This window comes from Fringilla coelebs (genome assembly GCF_963513975.1).
Source record: "Fringilla coelebs genome assembly, chromosome: 21".
NCBI lineage: Eukaryota > Metazoa > Chordata > Aves > Passeriformes > Fringillidae > Fringilla > Fringilla coelebs.
This window is the reverse complement of record NC_140047.1, coordinates 9,401,481-9,424,277: the sequence shown is the minus strand read 5'-3', so window position 1 is coordinate 9,424,277 and position 22,797 is coordinate 9,401,481. Positions and strand designations below refer to the sequence as shown.

The 22,797-nt window shown below is 48.6% G+C and overlaps 1 protein-coding gene across 1 annotated transcript in view; it reads right to left on the bottom strand.

Annotated features, from left to right (window-relative positions):
* COL5A1 (collagen type V alpha 1 chain) overlaps positions 1-22,797 on the bottom strand; it is a 128,422-nt gene that overhangs the window by 93,647 nt on the left and 11,978 nt on the right. The window contains exons 2-4 of the mRNA XM_084219900.1: positions 8,460-8,627; positions 2,246-2,459; positions 1,549-1,711 (exon numbers count right to left, since the gene is read on the bottom strand). Of these exons, the coding sequence (XP_084076026.1) occupies positions 1,549-1,711; positions 2,246-2,459; positions 8,460-8,627 (545 nt within the window). The remainder of the gene's footprint in view (positions 1-1,548; positions 1,712-2,245; positions 2,460-8,459; positions 8,628-22,797) is intronic.

Below are 22,797 nucleotides of genomic sequence, written 5' to 3'. Positions count from 1 at the left end.
ATAGAAAAGCCAAACCTGAGGCATCAGTCCCCACAGCCCCTCAGGGTTTAAAGTCTTTTCAGCAAGGGAACCATGGCCACAGAAAGGGCTGAAGGAGGAGCAGGGAGCCCCCATGAACAGCGGGGTTCAGCTCCCTCCCCAGCAGGGGAATCAGCTGCTCCAAAGTCAGGTGAGCCCTGAAAGCCACCTGGGAACCCCCAACTTTCAGGGGCAGTTCTGGAAATCCTGTTATTTCCCAAAATGCAAGTGCAGGTGTTTCATCCAGCCTGGGTGTGACACCAAGTCCTTCCAGTGGCTCTACTGGATCTGAGCTGGAGAAGAACTCTCCACTTTTATGTAACGAGTCAAAACCCAGCATCCAGTGCTGAAATGTTTGGCAGAACGTCCAACACTTGTGAAAGACACTCCAGTGCCCATTAAAGCCAGCTTTTACTTTCCATTCTAATTGTTCAGCTTCCCAGGGAACATCTCTTCATTTAATACAATTTCAAGATGCAGGCCTCACCCTGTAACTGGGATTTTGGCAGATCTATCCAGCCCAGGCATTCCTGCTCTGTTTACAGCAGAGCAGCTCCCAGATGTTGGTAATATTAAACAGACTGGAACTTTCCCTCTGAGTGACAGCAAAATGCAGGCAAGAACTGGCTTTGCTACGGCTCTGATTAGCCAGGGATAGGAGATATTCCCATCCCTTTGCTGGGCTGGGGAGGCCCAGGAGATCCAGCTCTTCCTCTAAATAAATTCCATAAAAATAAAGAGCAAGGCTTGATTACACCCCATTGCACTTGGTGCTGGTTTTAGGAAGCAATTCCAGTTCACAACAAAGAACCAGGAACGGGATTCTCATCCCCCAGAAAGCTTCACAAGTGCAGCAGAGGACAAAAGTTGATTTTTCCAGGGAAATGCAGACATTAAAATGCTGCTGAATGATGGGAAAAAGCTTCTCCCATCTGTACTTTGTCTATAAATAATGCTCTGCCTCTCTGCTTCCATCACACGGGAACATCCCACCCCTCAGGAATTTGCTTTGCCTTCGGAAGCAGAGTGTGGGAGGTGACAACCAAGCCAACCAAGCTGTCAAGGAGAGTCCCCTCGTGTCATGGAGGAAAAGAACCAAGAATCCATGGCCAATGAGTGGAAAAAGAGCAAATTCCTACAGCCCCAGGGTGAGCTGGGTCTTGGGAGGGAGCTGCTTCCCTCAGCCTTCATTCCCTGCCTCTGCAGCTCTAAATCCCAGCTCGGGGGTGAATGAAAACCTTGTGAGCCCTTCCCAGTTTAAATGTGCCAAAAAAACCCCAGTGCAGAACCCAGAACCCCAGCAGGGGCTTGAGACCAGACAACCAGAGGAGCTCACTCCACCAAGGCCACCAGGCCCCCAGCTTTCATCCGCGCTACAAAAAGTCAAAATAAAAGCTTAAAAATCCCAAACAACAGCGTTCTACTATGGAACAAAAAAAAAGAAAAAACCAAAAAAATTTAAAAAATGAGCTGGAAGTGTCTGATCACCCCCCTGGAACAGCTGCAGAGCTGCTCCTTGCCGTGGCTCACCTCGAAGACCTCCTCATCCAAGATCCTGGTGCCGAACACGATGATGCCGTTGACGTCGATGATGGGGTGCTCGCTGCGGTCCAGGAACTTGGTGATTTTCTTTTTACAGTCCAGCACCAGGGTGACGTTTTTCTTCTGCACACTCAGAGCCACTCGGTGCCACCTGTGAGGACACAGCCCGCAGATGTGTCAGGCACAGCCCCGGGCTTTGTGCACAAGTACAAAAATGAACTTTCAGGAGATGATGCTCTCGAAGGGCTGGTTGGCAAGAGAAAGGCTGAGTGGCAGCTTTCATCCCTCCAAATCAGGCAGGAGAGGGCCAGCTCTGGCTGCAGCAAGCAGCAGGGATAAAACCACACCGTTGTCTCCCTTTTCCACCCTCTTTTTAAGCCCTGCACAAGCCTCAGCGTGGATTTTGCAAGACAAGCCGATTTTTTTTTTAAGGCCCTTCACGGGAAAATCAATGTTCCTCTCCCCACAAATACCAGACAGCAGCGCTGACTGCTCATTTACAATTCTTACAGATGTCAAATTAATCCACCAAAGGCCAAAATGACAGACTGGGGCACCTGTCAGCTGCCAGGGGTGTGCAAATACATTTCTACAGGCACAATTCCCACTTTACACAACGTTCAACATGCTGGCATGGATACAAACAACGAACTGTTTTTTCCTTGGTGCACAAAATGTCACTTACTTGCCATCTGCTAGGTTAATGCCTCTAAAGAGAGGATAGTCTTCTGGGCCTGGCTTTCCTGTATGGTCTTCATACAGGAATACAGGAGATCTACCCAACTCCACACCAATTTGCTGGATCCCTTGCTCATTGTAAATTGAGATCAAGAAGGACTGACCTCCTTTCTTCGCTTTTACAGTGGTTAGAATGGAGAAGTCCTCTGGGAAGGGGGAAGCTGGAGTGGAAAAGCAAAGAGGTTAGTGAGGTTTCCTCAGAAATCATCCCTACATCAGCAGTGCTGTTGTCTGAGAGGCTGGTTTGTCTCCAGATGTGTGCACATCAGCTGCCCTAAATTTTTATATGAAGATGTGGCTTTCCCCCAGATACTCTGGGGTGAAACAGAAGTTCTACAAAAGTCACTGGCTTAAATTTGCATTTTTTGCACCCAACCCTTCCAAAAGAAGCTCCCCTAAAGATTTTTAGGACACGAGGCAAAAACTTTCATGGGGTGCTCCAAATGAATTTAAGTTATCAAAGGGACAGAGGAAATCAAGCATCAACACAATCTCAAGGGTTTTTATTTCAGGGAGCAGAGAATTGCATCAGGATTTGTTCACTCCAGATGAGAACGGAGGATTTTGTGGGTTTGGCTTTCAGGGTTGCTGCAGACACACAAAAAAACTCTGAAAAAGGAAATAAATCTGGCGATCAATGGAAAATGCTAATTTGTCTGCTTATTAAACAGCATCTCATTTCCTGACCTTTCCTCCTCTCAGGAAAGAGCTGTGTCTGATCACAGGTGATTTCTGTCTTTATTTCTGCAAGGTTTGGAGCAGCCATTAGAGCCATTAAAGTCTGTCAGTACAGGGTCAGTCTGCAAGGCCAGGCAAACACATTTAAAGTTTCAATCTGAGCATTACCCTCTTGCAGAAACCCAAATTCCTCCTCCCCCAGCTCTTTGGGTTTCTCTGCTGTTCAGACTGAATAAAAATGAGCCCAAACTGAAAATCCTGGATGCACATCCCAAGGAGGGCAGCCTGGAAACCACCAGGAGCGTTCATAAAGAAGATTTCTTGATCAAATCATACACACAACCCCCTGATGCTGCATTTCAGAGCGTGGGGCTTGCAGGGAATCTCCCTTAGGAGCAAACCAAGGATTGCCTGGTACCTCTGGAGAAATCTTCCACCCCAGCAGGGCAGGGCAGAGTGGGGCAGCCCCACCGGGGGGTTTGTGACACGTGTGGCACTGCTGGCACCCAGGGAACACAGGGATCCTGTTTAAACTGCAGATGTGCAGCCAAAGAAACCACAGAAACCATCGAGCTTGGTGCCCAGAAGCTGCAAATAGATTCCCTTCACTACTTTGGGTTTTTCCTAGGGGGGTTCTCACCCAGGGAGGGGATGAGGGACGTGGCAGTGGGGAGTTCTTGGCACCACAGCAAAGCTGGAGCTCAAACAGAGAAGCCCTGAGCTCATCCCCTCCCTCTCCTGACTGGGAGGTGCTCTAATTTTTAGGAACAAAGTGTTTTTAATGTATTTATCTGCCTACAGCAGGGAAGGGGATGAGGCAGGAGATGCATCAAAACCAGAGCAAAGGGAGAATTCCAGGGGGATAACTGAGGGTACCCATGGAGAAACACTTTGTGCCAAGTTAATCCCCCTCACCTTGGGTAAATAACATTTGGGAAGCAGCAGAGAGACCTCCCAGTCAGGAATTAAATGCCATTAGATTCTGATTTCTCCCCAGGACTCAGCCCCAGATATTTGGCCAAAGCAGCTCTGGTTTTGGTGCCTCCCTGAGCTTCATCTCCCTCCCCTGTGCACAAACCCTCCTGGAGGACTGAGTCAGGACCATACGCCTTCCTGGCTCCAATTACAGCCTACAGATTTGGGCCTTTTATCTAAAATAGTTCATGTCCAAAATTTCATTATGAACCCACAATACAGTACCTTTCAACTTGGACAAGCTGCCAACTCATTAAAAAGCTGCTTTTAATTTTTTTTTTCATTATTATCAAAATGTCTCCATGGTGATGCGAGTTTCTCAACCCAAATAATCATAATGGATGAATTATAGCTGACATTACTCTGTTACTGCTCTGCTGTCCTGGCAAAATAACAATGCCTGCACTGTCAGAGGCAGAAATGACCCGGGCTGCTGAACGAGGGATGAAAACACATCCCCACACACACCAATACTGATAAATACGTGGCCATAAATACACCAGGCAGGGAGAAATTGACCCAAATCCCTCCAAAACAATGGAGACACCCCTCCAACAAAGGCAATTTAGGATGGAGCCCTCCTGGTGGATTCACTCCTCAAACGAGCTCACGCTGGGAGATGCTGCGCATCCCTCGCTGGGGCTGGCTGGCATCCTCCTCCCACCCCGTGGCCAAAGCCTCCCCAAACCACCCTGTGGGACCCCCCACAGCACGGGGGGACCCCCCAGTCCTGCTGAAGCTGCAGGAGCTCCAGGGTGGGCATGGCTGAACCCATGGGATGCTCCAGTGGATGAGCCAGGGTCAGGCTGAGCGGCTTCTTGCTTGAGCACGGGGATTAAAGGCTCTTGTGGAACCCCTTGGTCCTCAAAACAGGGCAAGTTTGGGCACACCTGGGTCAGGAGAAGGTCCAAACACAGCCTAAACCAGGGTCCTGCTCCTGAGACCTGCCTAATCCAGGTGTGCCAAAAACCAGCTTAAACCAGTCCTGCTCCTGAGACCTTCCTAATCCTGGTGTATCTAAAACCAGCCTAAACCAGGGTCCTGCTCCTGAGACCTTCCTAATCCAGGTGTGCCCAAACACAGCCTAAACCAGAGTCCTGCTCCTGAGACCTTCCTAATCCAGGTGTACCTAAACGCAGCCTAAACCAGGGTCCTGCTCCTGAGATCTTTCTAATCCAGGTGTGCCCAAACACAACCTAAACCAGAGTCCTGCTCCTGATCTATAAAGGGCAGGAAAGTTTCAGCTGCTGAACAGCAAAAATCAGAACAGCAGTGAGCTGATCCCGTTCCTGACACAAACACAAAGAGAAAAGTGGCATTTCCTGAGCCTTTACACTTTTCCTCTTCAAAGCCAAGCTGGTTTCCAATGGTGTCACCAATTTCTGGCCTTTTCCTTCAGCTGAGGAGACTCTCAAGCAATGACTTGTTTTTCTCAGGGGTGACTGTTCAGGCCCTAACAGAGATTTCTGAGAAGGCAAATGACAACTGCAAATTTGATGGAAGCACACAGATGACATTTTGCTGGCTGCCACTGAAACCCTTGCCTTTCTTGCCTCTTTTTCTCTTGCTTTTCTTCCTGGAAAAGCACAGATTTTGTTGGGAAGCAGGACTTCTTCAGGGAGCCAGGACAAAAAGCATCTCAGCAGAATTTTTTTTTCACTCCTTTGAGCACGAAAAAACAAGTTTTGTGTGTGTGTGTGTGTGTATAAATATATATACACACACATACATCTTGCTTTGCTGGCTGTGGCAGCAGAATGCAAAGCCCATGAAATTACATCTTAGAAAAGCACCAGCTTCTAATTAGCAGAAAATATTCTGTGCAGAGCACGTTTGCCAAGGGTGCTGTGGAGCAGAGAGGGAAAGCTCTGCTCCAACCCACCCTCCTGGTGACACAAAAGCCCCAAAGCCACATTCCCCTGGGACACTGCCCTGCAATTTCCTTGTTATCTTTGTCCCCTCTCTCATCTGGGGGTGGGAGCTGAAGTCACATCTCGTTAAGGAGATGATGAAACATCCATGGATCAGCTGGAAAACACTGTGAGTTCTTCACTTGGCTCTCCCCTATTCCCTGAGCAAGCAGCAGAGGAGCCTCAAGGACTCTGGAAGTTTTTAGAGTGGGACTGAGCTGCTTCAAACACCCCATGGGTGTCCAGGAGGTGAAACGATGCAAAAGCTGCTCCATAACTCCATCCTGATCTTCCCAGCCGAGGAAGAAGCAAACCAAGAACTCAGTGAGGGTCAGGATATAAAAGGAATAAGGAATAAAAGGGACAACCAAGAAAATCTTCAACACTGAGCTCTTTCCTGAGACCAGGATTGAATTTTCTCCAGGGACCAAGACTCAGTTCTGTCCAGGGACCAGGATTCAGATTTCCCCAGGACTCAGCTCTCCCCTGGGACCAGGATTCATCTCTCTGTGCTCGAGTTCCCTATGTCAGACCTGCTCTGATCCAATCCCTGGTTGAACAATCACCCAGAATATTCCAGCCTTGTTTTTACCCCTCCAGTCCACCACCATTTGCTGGTTTCTATTACATAAAAGTGACCAGGCAAGGCTCCCCAGTGGCTACAGAAACTGCTGGCAAGCTCTCAAATCCACTCCAGCTGGATATTCCAAACTGGAACGTTTCCTTTGAACACTTTGGAGCTTGTAGACACCAGGCCTGACACTTTAACTCATTTCAGGACCATGACAGGAAGGGACAGGAAGGCACAGCCTGTCCAGCTGGGCACACCATGACTTGATCTGTGATCAGAAAGAACTTCCCTGCCCTGGGCAGCAATAAAGACAAATTTAGGGTCTGGTTTGTTATTCTGCAGGCATTTAAGCCCAGCTTTAGGCCAGACTGAGCAGCTCCTTTGCTAAGGGCTGCCTGTGCAATGAAGCCCAGCCTGCTCTCATCTGTCCTCACATCAGGCTCAGTTTTCAGGTGAGACCCAGCCTGTGCTCCTGCTCACCACGGATTAAATACAGTTATTGTCACAGCAGGATCCTGGTGAAGGCTGGAAATAACCTCAGCAATGAGGGAAGCACAGGAGGGGAGGGCTGGGAGCACATCCTCCAAGTCCTCATTTGTGCCTCTGCCAGGCTGGGGCTGAGGGATGCCCTGGTTAATTGAGAACACTGATGGTGGCACAGCCCATTAGCTCTGATTCAGCCGATGCTTTCATCCCCTCCCAAGCACTGGGGGAGGCTGTGTGTGCCTGCTCTGCTTAAATCCCACACCAGGCACAAGCACCCACCTTCCTCCTTTCTTTTCCATTTTCCCTTCTTTCTTTCCCATTCCCTCTTTTCCCTTTTCCCTTTCCCCTTTTTCCTTTCCTCTTTTCCCCTTTCCCTTTCCCCTTCCCCTTTTCCCTTCCCCTTCCTTTTCCCTTCCTTTTCCCTTTCCCCTTCCTTTCCCCTTTCCTCTTTTCCCTTTCCCCTTCCTTTTTCCTCTTTTCCCTTTCCTCTTTTCCCTTTCCCCTTCCTTTTTCCTCTTTTCCCTTTCCTCTTTCCTCTTTTCCCTTTCCCCTTCCTTTTTCCTCTTTTCCCTTTCCTCTTTCCTCTTTTCCCTTTCCTCTTTCCCCCTTTCCCTTTCCCCTTCCCCTTCCTTTTCCCTTTCCCCTTTTCCCTTCCTTTCCCCTTTTTCCTTTCCCCTTTCCGCTTTTTCCTTTCCCCTTTCCCCTTTTTCCTTTCCCCTTTCCCCTTTTTCCTTTCCCCTTTTCCCTTTTTCCTTTCCCCTTTCCCCTTTTTCCTTTCCCCTTCCCCTTCCTTTTCCTTTCCCCTTCCCCTTTCCCCTTCCTTTTCCCTTTCCCCTTTCCCCTTTCCCCTTTCCCCTTTTTCCTTTCCCCTTTTTCCTTTCCCCCTTTTCCCCTTCCCTGCCAAACCTGCCTCACCAAGGGCACTTTTCTCACCCAAGCCCTGCCATGCCCACCCCCAGCATTCCCCCAGGTGGATCAGGGACCCCTGGCTGGCTTGGGGAGGAAGAATTCCGGTGCTGACAGCATCTCTCAGGCAGGGCAGGCGTTTGGGCCCATAATTTCTTCTTTCAAACACACAGTGATAATGCCTTGGCCTGAAAAATTCAGCTCAGGCAGCAATGAAATGGGCAGCGCTCTTCAAGGGCTTTGTGCCTTCCTCTGATGAGCCTCCCATCCCTCCAAACAGCTTTTCTCAGGACATCTGTTCCTGTGGGCCAGCCTCAGTTATTTTTATCTGGTGATTATTTGTGTTAGGGCAGACAGCAGAGCCCCAGAGCCAGACCCCACTGAGCACAGAACAAAACCCAGCCCGGGCTGCTCTGCCTCTGTCCCCAGCTGGGGGTGAGAGAGGAGGAATTTCCCAGTCTGAGGGGGCAGAGGTGGCACTGTGACAGCCACCACCTCGTGCAAACACGGGGACACAAGGACATTATTGGATGGCTGGAAACCTGCAGCCCCCTGAACCAGCAGGAGCGATGCAAACACGCTGGGGAAAGGAAGAAACCAGACATTTCCACGGGACAAATCAAAGCTGGACTCACCAGGGTACAGCTGCTTTGTTGGGGCACTGAGCTGAGCATCCTTTGTTACTCTGTAAGCAACATCTGCTTCTTTTGAAGATCTTCTGCTTGTGCAAAACCCCGTGGTTTTTGTGATACCATCGGGTAAATTATGAAAATCTAACACCTTCAACAGGTCTGCGGGTTCAGCTGCAAAGAGAAAAGGAGAAAGAAGAATTAGGGGACGACAGGGGTGGCACTGCTGGGCTCCAAATCAGGCAGCTGGCACAGCCTTCAACTCAGCTGAAATGTGCTTTCAGCCCTCCTTCCCCTGACTGTTCCTGAAGGCAAATTTTTAGAGGCAAAGATGCCTTAAACCCTGCTGATCCTTCAGGATGTGTGCAATAACAAACAAGGATTTCATTTCAATCCATTCCACCTGTCAGTCACAGAGCTCAGCACAGCCAGCCACTGCAGGCCAGGGAAATACTTTCTCCCCTCCATCATTACCCAAAGTTTCATTTCCCCATCCTAATTTTTGGGTTTCCCCTCCTAAATCCATCTTCCCTGGCCAAGGGAAAATAAGGAAAAGAATTCGATATTATTCACCCCCTCAAAAAAAACCCCAAAAAAACAAACCAACAAAACAACATCAAACCAAAAAACAACAACAAAAAACCCTACAGAAAACCCCAAGAACCCAATGGAAAGAAATTCAGTGCAAGATGGGAGCTGCAGCTCCTGCAGAGCACGCTGCAAATCCCAGCCCCAGCCAGAAGTCATCCATCTAAGCCATATTTATGCCTGTAAGAATCATTTTTAACACCTTGAACCCCCCCCAAAGCCCTGCCACAAGCCACTGATGTGTTCCCTGTGCAAATCTGTGCTCCCTGTGCCTGCAAAGTTACAAATTGCAGGCAGCAGACCTCAAAACAAATCTCATTTTTCAAGGTCTTTAATTAAATCCCCATCCCCGAGGAAAGCCACCGAGTTGGAACCTGTCACTGGGCTGAGGAGCTCCTGGGGCTCCCCAGAGCTGGGGGCATTCCCAGTTCTCCCAGTGCAGGGAACTGGGCAGCCCTGGGCCAAAGGAAAAGCCAGGCTTTGGAACAGAGCATGGGCTGAGCTCTGCCAAGCCTGGCCTAGGGAAGGTTCCAGTGAGATGAGCTTGAAGGTCCCTCCCATCCCAAACCTGACAAAATTCAGGGGATTTCCTGGAATCTTCATCTTTTTGCCTTCCACTCTTCAAAGTGGAAAAAAATTCACGTGGAGACTCAAATTTACTGTGCACAGCTGCCCTGACTGAGACATCTGGGGGCTGCAGGAGGGGTGGGCAGCCTGGGACAGGAGAATTCTCTTCCATATTCAGATTTGGAGCAGGCAAAGGGCATCACAGAACCCTTCAGGGCTTTCTGATGCAGCTCTCAGCCACGCTGGGGTTGAGAATGGAGAATGGAAAATCATTCCCATGAAGTGGAGAATGGAAAATCATTCCCAGCTCATTCCAGGTGCCCTCTGCAACTTCCTCACCCTTTACCAGCACTCCCACCAGGCTGGGATGGTTTTTGTTGGATATGAACAGAAAATTGTCATTTATCTCCCAGCCAGCAGTGGCAGGAAACTAATCCAACAGGGATCATTTCAGGAGCAGTGAAAAGAATTTCAGCGCACCTTCCACTGCCCCAGGGTGCTCCCAGCCCTGTCCAGCCTGGCCTTGGACACTTCCAGGGATGGGGAATTCACAATTTCTCTGGACAACCCAAGCCAGGGCCTCCCCACCCTCACACAGAAGCTGTCCCAGATTTTTAATGGGAAAAAAAAAGTGCTGAGGAGGGACAGGAGGAGCCCTTGGAGACTCCAAAGCTTCAATCCCACCCAGGGTCAGGGTGCCCCAGGAAGAAGCAGAGAATCCCCATGGCACAGGGACTGCTGCTCCTTCCCCTTCCAGCTTCACCAGCCTCCCAGTCCTTCTCCAAGCTATTCTTAGCCCTAAATAAACACTCAATTATTGCCTCTGCAGGGCCCAGCCCAGGCAGGGCACTGCCCTCTCCTCTGGGTTCTTCACTCCCCAGAGGTTGCCTTGAACATCTGGGCTTGGATTTGGAATCAAAACCAGGAGATATTTATATATTCCAGCCTAATTTAGGGATATTCTATTATTCCTAGAGTTCCTGTGGCAGATCCAGAAGAAATAAAAGTGAGGGCTGGAAGTTGCTTCCCCTTAGGGATGGTTTTTTTAAGGAGCTGGGAGTCTCCTTTTCAGGCTCCTGGGATTTCAACAATTTTGACTCCTTATCTAAACACTTCTGACCAGAGCTGACCTGGCTGCAGCCCTGGGATGACTGACTAAAGCAGGGCCTAAAATAAGGATATCAGGCCCCAGCTGCTGCTGCTGCTGCTCCAGCATCCTTTGGATGGGCTTAACAGAGCCTCCGAAATTCCTCAGCATCCCAACAGCCCAATAAAACACAATTATTTATTTGGGCAAAGAGAAAAGGCATTTTAAGGAGGAGAAGAGAAGAATGTGAGCTGCAGGATTGAAGATATTAAAGGTTGTTCCTTAGGAAGGGGTAGAATAGAGGGAATTTAAATTTAAAAAAAAAAAGGCAGCTATGGAAGGGGTCAGAACTCATCTGCTCCTCCCCAGAGCTACCACAGAGCTGTGTCAATTCACACTGCTCCAGATTGCAGAATATTTCACCCATGACTCATGGCATCCCCTTATTTATTTATTTTTTTTCTTTTAAAAAAGCCCAAATGGTCCCAACTGGGAACAAAGGAAACCATTATGCAGAGTCAGATTGGAAGGATCCTGCATCTAATCCCAAAAGGAAAAGAAAGAAACCCAGAACTGACGTTGGAGCAGCTCAGAGACTCCATGAAATTTAAAAAAAAATCAAATAATCCCTGTTCCTTTGAGTAGAAATCCTTTTTTTTTTTTTAATGATCAATCATTTGGGTTTGTGGCAGCCATGGTGTTAGCAGCTAACAGTGAGCAAAGAGCAAGGTTTCCTTCATGGGGTATAATGAAAATCTGCAAAATTTACAGATACAACACCCAAAAATCAGGAAAATGTCGAGGATTTGAGGGGAAATCCCAGCCCTGTTCGAGGACAGCAGAAATCCTGCTCGTTTTAAGATATTTGGGATTTTCCATGAGGAGGGGGAAGAAGAATCCAGCAGTGAAGGGATGGCTCAGAGGAGGAGGAGGAGGAGGATGAGCTGTTCCAGGACAACCCCTGGGAGCCAGGACATGGCCCTGCCCAGCCAGGGGACAAACCCAAACCCACCCTGGGGACAGCAGCACCACCCCAGGGGTTTCATCATTTCCAAGGAGCTGCTCCCACCCCAAATGCACAAATCCTGGGAAAAACCCCCCAGGGACCAGGAACAGGGGCAGCTCTGGGGGTGCAAGGCACAACATTTCCCTTTCCCTGCTCCTGGGCAGCTCCACAGCCCAGCAGGGATCTGTGGGATCCTCCCTGGATTTCCAGGGCAGGTCGAAGGGAAAAATTCTTCCTTGCTGAAGGAAAAACCCCATCCATGGAGCAAAAAGTCCTTTTAGGGCAGAGCCTGAGTCACCCTCTGAGCCACATCCCTGAGTGCTCAGGGGAATTTGAGGAGTAGGATCAGAGGAATGAGGTGAATCAGCAGCTCCTGGGGCTGCCCTTGCTCCCCTCACATCCCACGGGGCTGCTCCCATCCCATCCCATCCCATCCCATCCCATCCCATCCCATCCCATCCCATCCCATCCCATCCCATCCCATCCCATCCCATCCCAATCTCCTTCTACCGTCGCAAACTTCCTCATCCCAACCCATCCAAAAATTCCCAGCCCATCCCATCCCACCTAAACCTGCCCTGGGTGGGTTCTGAGCCATCCCCCCTTGTCAAAAATCTCGGAAAACCTCAATGTTCCCCCTGCAGAGAGGTGCCAAGGTTTCCTTGGGAAGCAAGGCAGAATCCTTGGGTGTGATTTCCATCTCTTGGAAATCTCTCTTTTTCCATTTCCAGGTGCTCCCTGAGGGCTGAGGCAATACAGGGACCTTGCAATGATTTTTTAAACTGATTTTTTAAGCTGATTTTGTGTAAAAAGCCAGAATCTGGGGATGAGGGAGACAAAGCTTGCATCCTTTTAGGGCTGGTTTTCAGGAGCTGCTCCTAAAGCCATCCCTGGATCTGCTCAGGGAGGGAGTTTGGAGCTTTCCCAACTCCCAAAATTCCACCCTCAGTGGTTCAAAGGGCAAAGCTCCTGCCAGGAAGGAAACTGGGGCTGGAGCACTTCCCAAAATGTCACAGTGACCCAGAAATTCCTGCTCCGTGTGGAGGGGGGAGCTTGGAGAGCTCTGCTGGACAGCCTTGGAGGATAACCTAAACCACATCCCCCAGCACTTCAGGGGTATCAAAAAGCACCAGAAACCATTTTTAAATGGAATTTTGCTCCCAGGAAAACCCCACAGCAAAGGATCCTGTTCCCTCTCAGCATCCTCCAGCAGCTCTCAGGGGAAGTGGGAGATGCTGGAGAATCAGGATCAGGATGTGCTGGACCCTGGGGTGTGAGGACACAGGGGACAAGAAGGACAAGGAGCATCTTATTTTTCTAACCCAAGAAATCTGGAAAGAGCAGCCAAAATGGAGAAATCAGGTGGCAATAACCAGAATAAACCCCTTTCCCCTTCCTTCCCAGAGCGCTGCCCAGCCCTTTGCCGAGTGCAGGGGCCAGCCCTAAGCTTAATTAAGCAGATTAACACAAGCACCTGCAGAATTAGCATCACTTCCAGCCCGCTAAACCCCGGCTGGGCTCAGCCTCGCCCATCACAGCTCCACTTCAAAGGCAGCAAATCCCCCCCGGGCGCTGCCCCACCCCAGGTAAACTGGGCTGGGATGCTCCCAAAAATACAGGAACTCATTTTCATGCACTGCAGGTTTCTCAGTTGTCTGTAAAGTTAATGGGAGCAGGCAGAAGTAATTTCATTTTTAAATATTTCATTGGATGATTTAAAAAAAAAAAATAAATCCCCAACCTTGAATTATTTCCAGCCCTACTCTACACTCCACTATTTCGACAAGGGGAGAGAAATGTAAAACCAATTATTTCCTGCAGATGCTTAAACCAACCAGCTCTGTGCATTTAGTTCATATCTGATTCTCCTCAAAAAAAACCCCTAAAAAATCACAGCCAGCAGGCAAATTTCAAATTAATACCTGCTTGACTTCATGAGAAGTGTTCCTGAAGCTTGTTTCCCAAAGTTGCCTCCGGAGCATTAATTCCTGAGTTTACATAACCCACACAGGGAAGAGCAGGAGGAAAAAAAGGCCAGAATTAACTGAATTTCATCCCTTCTCAGAATTAACTGAATTCCATCCCTTCTCAGCCCCCGAGGAGCTGCGATGCCCTCAAGGGATGTTTTTGAGAGCAGGGAGAAATTCACTTCAATTCGGCTTTCCCGGTGATTTTCTCACTTCTAATCCACATTTATCCGGCGGGTCTCGCTCCCAATTAGGTGTTTAGATGGATTTCCTTGTGAACATCGCCAGGGAATGTTATTTTACTGTAGGCCAGAGGAGGTTTTTTATGATAATTCAGAACCTGCTGATCCCAAACACGCAGCAGAGGCTCACCCGAGCACAACATCCAGCTCCTATTCCTTTCCCTTTTTAAAAATTTTATTCTAAATAAAACACGAGTGCAAGGTGTATTTCCTCGCTCAGAAATGGCACTTTTGGGGGTGTTTTTGCATTAAATCCAGGGATTCATCCCCCTGGTTCAGGGAGAGGGTTTGCTCCCATCAAATGAGCATATCCAGAGGGATTAGGGCAGCCCCACAGAGCTCTGTGATCTCTGCTCCTCGGCAACCCCAATAAAGGCCCCGAGTGGCATCTCCATGACAATCACAGCTAATTACTGAGCTAATTAGCCAGCTCCTCCCTCCCCATCCCACCTGCCGCGGCATAGGAACCTCTCCATAGGGATAGAAACCTCTGCAGGGGAAATAAACCCCCCTAAAACAGGGATCCAAACTTCTCCATGGGATACAAACCCCAAAACAGGGATCCAAACTTCTCCATGGGATACAAACCTCCAAAAATGGGATACAAACCCCCCTAGAACAGGGATCCAAACTTCTCCATGGGATACAAACCCCCAAAAATGGAATACAAACCCCCCTAAAACAGCGATTCAAACTTCTCCATGGGATACAAACCCCAAAACAGGAATCCAAATCCCCAAAAATGGGATACAAACTTATCCATGGGATACAAACCCCAAAACAGGGATCCAAACCCTCCACAGTATCTGAATCCCCTAAACAGGGATCCAAACCCCTCCATGAGATCCAAACTCCCAAAACAGGGATCTAAACTTCTCCATGGGATACAAACCCCCAAAAATGGGATACAAACCCCCCAAAATGGGATCCAAACTTCTCCATGGGGATAAAAACCCCCAAAACATGGATCCAAACTTCTCTTTGGGATCCAAACCCTCCATGGGGATAAAAGTCCCCAAAACAGGGATCCAAACCCATCCATGAGATCCAAACTCCCAAAACAGGGATCCAAACTTCTCCATGGGATACAAACCCCCCAAAATGGGATACAAACTTCTCCATGGGGATAAAAACCCCCCTAAATGGGATACAAACTTCTCCACGTGGATAAAACCCCACAAAACAGGGATGCAAACCCTCCATGGGGATAAAAATCCCCAAAACAGGGATCCAAACTTCTCCACGAGATCCAAACTCCTCCATGGGATCCAAACCTCTCCATGGGGATAAAAAGTCCTCCATGGATCCCCTTCAATGGATCCCAACCCCCAAAATAGGAATCCAAACCCCTCCATGGGATCCCAACCCCATCCCTCACAACCACTCCAAGAGCTGATGGATCTCTCCTCACCAATATTCCTATAAAATCCTGGCTCCATCTGCCTGGAAGCCACAGCTGCCACAACGGGGTTGCAAGGGGTGGTTTTAGGAAATCTGGGTCACATCTGCGTGTTCTTTCCCCTCCCTCCTTTCAGATATTCCCCATTAAACTGGTTACAAGGTGACATTGGAAATATCTGCTGCATTTAAGAGCTGAGATGTCATTTCAGGTCTTCCCTTCTCCCCACAGGAGGACTCAAACCCAAAGATAGCATCCCAAAAAATTGAAATATGCTCCTATAAAAGCCAACGAGAAATATCCAAGATCCTCATCCAAAAAGCTTTCCCAGGACTCAACCCAAGGCTGGCCCAGACAAATATTTACAGAATTATTCACATGGGTTTGTTTGAAATAAAGAGCCTTTTATGATCATTACTTTGGCATCAAACATCTAATTAGGGGCCAATGAGAGTTATAAAAATCTCTGAGCTCTCCTTGTCAGTGCTGCTGGGACTGGAGAGATGTCCCAGCCCTGCTGCTCCCCTGGGAAAATCCCACTGGGATTGGGACATGGGATGGAGCAGGGCTCTGTCAAGGGTCAGAAATGCCCACTCGTGGCTGGTTCAGGATGAAACTCTGGAACTGGAATTTTTGGCTTCAATAAAACCCCTGGAATTGGCATTTTTAGGCCTCTCTGCTTCACACAGCAGCTTTTGGGATAAGCCTTCCCCAGAATTCCTGCAGGGCACCCGAAGCAGACCTGGACTCTCAAATCCCACACAAAATGTGATGAAATTCAGCAACCTGAGCAAATCTTCAACACTTTAATCCCTTTGTGCTGAGTCTCCAGAGAGAACTTTCCCTTCCTGACTTGTTCCAGCCTCCAATCCCTTTCACTGCTTCAGGTGCTGGTTCCTAAATCCCCTCCAATTTTCTCAAATCTATTAAAAGAGGGAAAAAACTCAATATTCCCATCACTGAGTTGATAAAACTCAACATTCCCATCACTGAGTTGATAAAACTCAACATTCCCATCACTGAGTTGATAAAACTCAACATTCCCATCACTGCTTCAGGTGCTGGTTCTTAAATCCCCTCCAATTGTCTCAAATCTATTAAAAGAGGGAAAAACCTCAACATTCCCATCACTGAGTTGGTAAAACTCAACATTCCCATCATTGAGTTGATAAAACTCAACATTCCCATCAGTGCTTGTTCCTAAGTCCCTTCCAATTTTGTGAAATGTATTTTAAAAGAGATAAAACTCAATATTCCCATCATTGCTTCAGGTGCTCGTTCCTAAACCCCCTCCAGTTTTCTCAAATCTATTAAAAAAGGGATTTTTTTTTTTTGGAATCTATTAAAAAAGATATAAAAACCCAACATTCCCATCACTGAGTTGATAAAACTCAACATTCCCATCAGTACTTCAGGTGCTCATTCTTAAATCCCTCCCAATTTTTTGGAATCTATTAAAAAAACCCCAAAAACTCAACATTCCCATTGTTGCTTTAGGTGCTGGCTCCTAAATCCCTTCCAACTTTGTGAAATGTATTTAAAAAGAGATAAAACTCAATATTCCCATCACTGCCTTGCAGGGAAGGACCAGTAACCACATTTTGATTTTATTTTGCTTTTTGATAACACTGAAGAGCCAGTTTGCCATCAGACAGCTGAATTCTCCAAAGGGAAACAAACCAAGCCCAGCTTTGGAAATAAATCTGCTTTCAGAGGGGAGGTTTAGTGCAGAAGCTCCCCACAGAACCCTTCCAGACCCCAAATCCCACTGAGGAAGAACACTTGGCTTTGCTTTCCAACAATCCCAATTTGCTCCCTGGCAATTTCCTTAATGAGGCTGGCAGAACCTGGCTCTAAGAGATGGGCAATAAATAAAAAAAATCCCATTTCTCTAAGAACACAGCATAAAACCATTCATGTACAGGGTGAAATCACAGCACAGAGACACAAATGAGATCCAGCACAGCCACCTTGGGCACCTCCAGCAGAAAAATCAGCGCCCCAAGCTCCAGGGCTGAGAGATTTTGCTCTTGCAGTGAATTCTGCAGCCCCACAGGAGGTTTTTGGCTGCAAAGGATCAATCCCACATCACTGCACTGAGCAGATTGGGGTTGATTTGTCCTCTGCCCGTGTCTTGACTCCAGAACAAGCAGAGCCCACATCATTCTCACCCTTCCAAAGGGTGCAAAGAAAGCAGCAGGTTGGAAACAGAGGAGGAAAAAGCAGCAAAGAAAGCAATACCTGCCACAGATGAGTAAAAAAGCAGCAAAGAAATCAATACCTGCCACATCCACCCCTTCTTCAGCTGCTCTCTCCACAGCACAGGGAATTCACCTTGGCATTATCCCTTTAAATGCTTCAAAGGCTCCCAAAATTCCCTGCAGATTTCTTTTCCCCTGTTCTGATAAGCAGGGTGATAACACAAAGGGCTCCAGCAGGGTCACAGGGGTCAGGGAGAGTGAAGGGAGAGTTCCTGAGCAATCAGCAGAGCTCTCCCTAATCACCCATATTCCTCATTAAGGCTTAATTAAACACCTCCTTTATAAACCTGAAACTGGAAGTTTTCACACCCCAAAAGCATCATCACTTCCCCCCCCCAAGCACCAGAACCTGCCCCAGTTCCCAGCCCTGGGCTGGCCCTGGCAGTCCCTGTGGATGGCCACCAATGTCCCCCTGGCCCTGGGACAGATTTTGGGGAGCAGAGAAGGGGCAGGAATGCCCCAAAATCCTCCCAAAGCTGTTGTCACATCCAGAGCTGGCTGTGCCAAGCTCACCTCCAGGTTTTGGCTTTGGAAAACACTGAGGTAAAACAGGATCCAGACATTTCTCCTGTGCCTAGCACAGCCTGGCACTCAGACCAACAAAACATCACCCAGGGGAGGGAAGCAGGACCAGAAACCCTTCCCAAAAAATCCCCCAGGGAAAGGATGGAGGACCAGAAACCCTTCCCAAAACATCCCCCAGGGAAGGGAAGCAGGACCAGAAACCCTTCCCAAAACATCACCCAGGGAAAGGATGCAGGACCAGAAACCCTTCCCAAAATCACCCAGGGAAAGGATGCAGGACCAGAAACCCTTCTCAAAATCACCCAGGGGAGGATGCAGGACCAGAAACCCTTCCCAAAATCACCCAGGGAAAGGATGCAGGACCAGAAACCCTTCCCAAAATCACCCAGGGAAAGGATGCAGGACCAGAAACCCTTCTCAAAATCACCCAGGGAAAGGATGCAGGACCAGAAACCCTTCCCAAAATCACCCAAGAAGGGAGCAGGACCAGAAACCCTTCCCAAAACATCCCCCAGGGAAAGGATGCAGGACCAGAAACCCTTCCCAAAAAATCCCCCAGGGAAAGGATGCAGGACCAGAAACCCTTCCCAAAATCACCCCCAGGGGAAGGGAAGCAGGACCAGAAACCCTTCCCAGCGCTGCCAAGGATGCTCTGGAAGGACAGAGCACTTTGGGCCATGATTTAGGGCTGGGACTGGGAGGTCTCTTCCAGCCTAAATAGTTTCATTTGACAGCAGCTGAATCCAAGATGATTTTTTTGGAAATGCAGCCCAGGAGTGTGACAGGCAGCACCCCAAGGAAGCAGCACAGAGGGAGGAGAGGATTTAATTTTGGCAGGGGTTGAGGCTGGATCTGCAGAGATATCCCAAAGAACCTGGCTGGCAGGATAAGCATGGGATGGATGGATGGATGGATGGATGGATGGATGGATGGATGGATGGATGGATAGATGGATGGATGGATGGATGGATGGATGGATGGATGGATGGATGGATGGATGGATGGAGGGATGGATGGATGGAGGGATGGATGGATGGATGGATGGATGATGGATGGATGGATGATGGATGGATGGATGAATGGATGGATGGATGGATGGATGGATGGATGGATGGTGGATGGATGGATGGAGGGATGGATGGATGGAGGGATGGATGGATGATGGATGGATAGATGGATGGATGGATGGATGGATGGATGGATGGATGGATGATGGATGGATGGATGGATGGATGGAGGGATGGATGGATGGATGGAGGGATGGATGGATGGAGGGATGGATGGATGGAGGGATGGATGGATGATGGATGGATAGATGGATGGATGGATGGATGGATGGATGGATGGATGGATGGATGGCAGGGGTGGACATGGAGCCAGGCAAAAGACAGGGTGCAAAATCAACCCCTTAAAGCACAGGCAGGGCTCGTGCTCCTGGGAAATCTCTCAGCTCTGCCTCTCACCCAGGGGCTGCACAAAAAGCAGGAAACTCCCTGGAGCTCTGCAGAATTCCCAGAACCAGGAGGAAAACAGCAGGGACCAGGAATTCACTGTGGCTGTTTCCACTGCCCCAGAATTCCAGGTGTGCCAAGGACTCAGAGCTTCCCTTCAGAGCTCTTTAAGCTGAAATTCTCTCCTCCCCTGCCCTGACCTGGGCACTCAAATCCAGCTTTTATCCCTGGAGTTTTGCCAACTTCTGACCAGAGCAGCTTCCCTACAACCCTGCCCAACTTCTGCAGTTACAGAATTCTGGAATACCAGGTTTCAATTACAGAATTATCCTCACAGAATTCTGGAATACCAGCTTTAAATTACAGAATTATCCTCACAGAATTCTGGAATACCAGCTTTAAATTACAGAATTATCCTCACAGAATTCTGGAATACCAGCTTTAAATTACAGAATTCTGCAATATCAGGTTCAAGGATCATCAGGTCCAAGCTTTTTTCCTATCTCCAAAGAGCCTGAGGATTTATCAGGACTTCAGTATAAATAAAAAGCCCCACAACATCATTTCCTTACAGATCAGGAAGGGGTTTGGGGTGGATACAGAACTCCCTGGAGAGCAGTGGGATGGCAGGGAACAAGCAGGACAACTGCAAGGCCCTTCCCAGGGAAGCTGCTGCATCCCTGCCTTGCACAGCTGGGGAGAAATCCATGATGAAATTCATCTTTGACTCCCCAGTCCATCCTTCCCTGCCAGGCATTCCCCCCCTACCAAGCCCAACCCCATTTTCCCCATGAACAGCTGCTCCATCCTGCTGCAAATCCCAATTTTGGGGTCACACTTTAGGGTTTGCCTTTCAGCTCCTGCTCTGGTTGGGGTGGAACTGAGACAAGAATCCCTCTGTCCTTCCTTCCACTTGGACATTTGGGAGAAATGAGGGAAGGAATGAGGGAGGAGCACAACTACAGCACCTGGAAAAGCACAGGATGACATTTCCAACCATTTGTGAGCAGGGAGAAGTTGTGGTTGGTGTTTTTGCAGCAATCCCTGCACACTGAGGAGTTAAAGGCACTGGGAGAGTAATGAGGAAGGAAATATTTAGGATCCTGGAGACAAGGCAGATGCTGAGTTATCAGCAAATTTTATCCTGTATTTTAGGAAGATTGATTCCTACATGGAGCATTTTGATGTTCTCCTCATCACTAAATAAACAGCACATAAACAACTTAGTGCTGGGCTTAGAATTGATCTGAGCCCATTTTTCTGTGCCCTCATTTTGAACCCAGAGGGAAGGGAGATTTTCCATGGCTACAGGAAAGGAAATGTTGTCTTTATAATGCAAAAAGATCACTCAGAGTGATCCCCTCATGAGCATGCTGAGAGGTTATCCCAGAGCAGGGAGAAGGGAGAAATCATCCTAGAAAACACAACAGCAGCTGCAGGCAGCACTCCAGGTGGGAGAGTCTGGAACCTTCTCCTGGTTCCTCCTGCCCAAACCCCCCAGGACAGGGATGCAGGAAGGATCCAGCTGTGAGCCCATCCCTGCCATGCACAGATAATTGAATAATTTCATAGAAACCCCAGGATATCACCCCAGGTAATATAAAAATCACATCAACCCCAGGTCAAACTCAGCTCCAGAGCAGCTCCTGCCTCACACCCATCCCTGAACTCTGGGTTAATAACTCTGGGTTATTTCACCTCCAGGGTTCCTCAATGATTATTCCCAGCTAGAAGAATTTTCCACATTTTCCTGTGGCAGTTGACACTGCACAGGCCTGCCCTACCTGTCTGCACTGCCTCCACTGTCAGCCCTGGCTCAATAAAACAGGAAGGAAATCCCCCCAAAATTAATTTCTTGGGGCACTTTTGACACTCAGCACCAGAGAACCCAAGTTCAGTTTCACAGAGCTTCCCTCTCATCTCCCACATCTATTTTTGGATTTTCCATTGACTAAAACTGAGTTTGGGCTTTGTCAGAATAAAATCATCAACGTGACCCCAACAAAGCCCCAAATCCCACTCTGGGTTTTTGAGCTGGAGCAAAGGCTGGGGCAGATTTCACTCCCCCAAAATCAGAGGTTTTCCACAAAAAGCTCCATCCCAGGCCACCAGAATGGGACAGCAGCAGAGGCTCAGCTGTTTGCAGGCTGCTAAAAGGAGTTAAATGTTTGTTCAGGGTTTGGGATGGGTGTCCCCAGGGCAAGGAGGGCCCCAGCCTGTCTGGCCAAGGCTTTGGAGAAGGGAGGGAATCCCTGCTGGGCTCTCAGCACCCCTCAGAACATCTTTAACCCAGGCTCTGCCTCACAGCATCCCAGGGTTTATTGCTGTGGATTTTCATTCCCTTCAGCAGAGGAGCCCAAAGTTCTTTATGGGCATTTCCACACCCAAACCCAGCTCTGGTTCCTATTTCACAGGAAAAATTGTGTTCCTATTTCACAGGGAAAATTGTGTTCCTATTTCACAGGGAAAATCTGGAGCAGTTTGGTGTTATCCCCGTTGCCATATGAAATCCCACTGTGCTTTCCTCCCCTGAATCCCACCCAGGGCTGTAAAATCCTGAAAAACTCCCCAAAACTCCCGCGGGCAGCGCAGAGAGGATTCCTGCAGAAATCCTGAATTTCCATGGAGCAGCAGAGAGCAGCAGCAGGAGGAGATGAAGGGAAGCTCTGTAATTCAGGAGTGATGCTGCCCTGATTCTTCCCTCCCAAATTCCCAGCCCAGCAGAGGCTGCTCCCAGCCCTGGATCCACCCCCAGCTCCACGTGGAGCAGGGCAGGGCTGCAAGAGCCTGAGGCACAGCCAGGGAGCCAAAAAATCCCATTTCTGCCCAGGAGGGGCTCCGGGCCAGGACAGAACTCAGCCTGAGCCTCAGAGGGTCAGAGCAGAGCGCTGGGGGGAATTTCAGAGCCACTGAGGCTGGAAAAGACCTTCAGGATCAGAGTCCAAGCAGAATTCCCAGCACAGAGGGCACAGCTGGGTCAGGAATGTGGGGATGAAGGATTCAGCATCCTGAGGTGTCACTGACTGATTTTATGAAAATCCTGCTAGGGTTTTTCTTTTGAGAAGCTGAGAAGTCTCAGCAAAGAAATGCAAACAACAATTATTGGATGGTTGTGGAATGTGGTTGGGAGATGGTTTATTAACAACTGGATTTTTGATTGGCTTGATGTGAATTGTTTTTATTTAATGACTAATTAGGGTTTAGTTGTGTTGAGGTTTTATTATTCATTCTTTGCTAGCCTGCTGATGTCT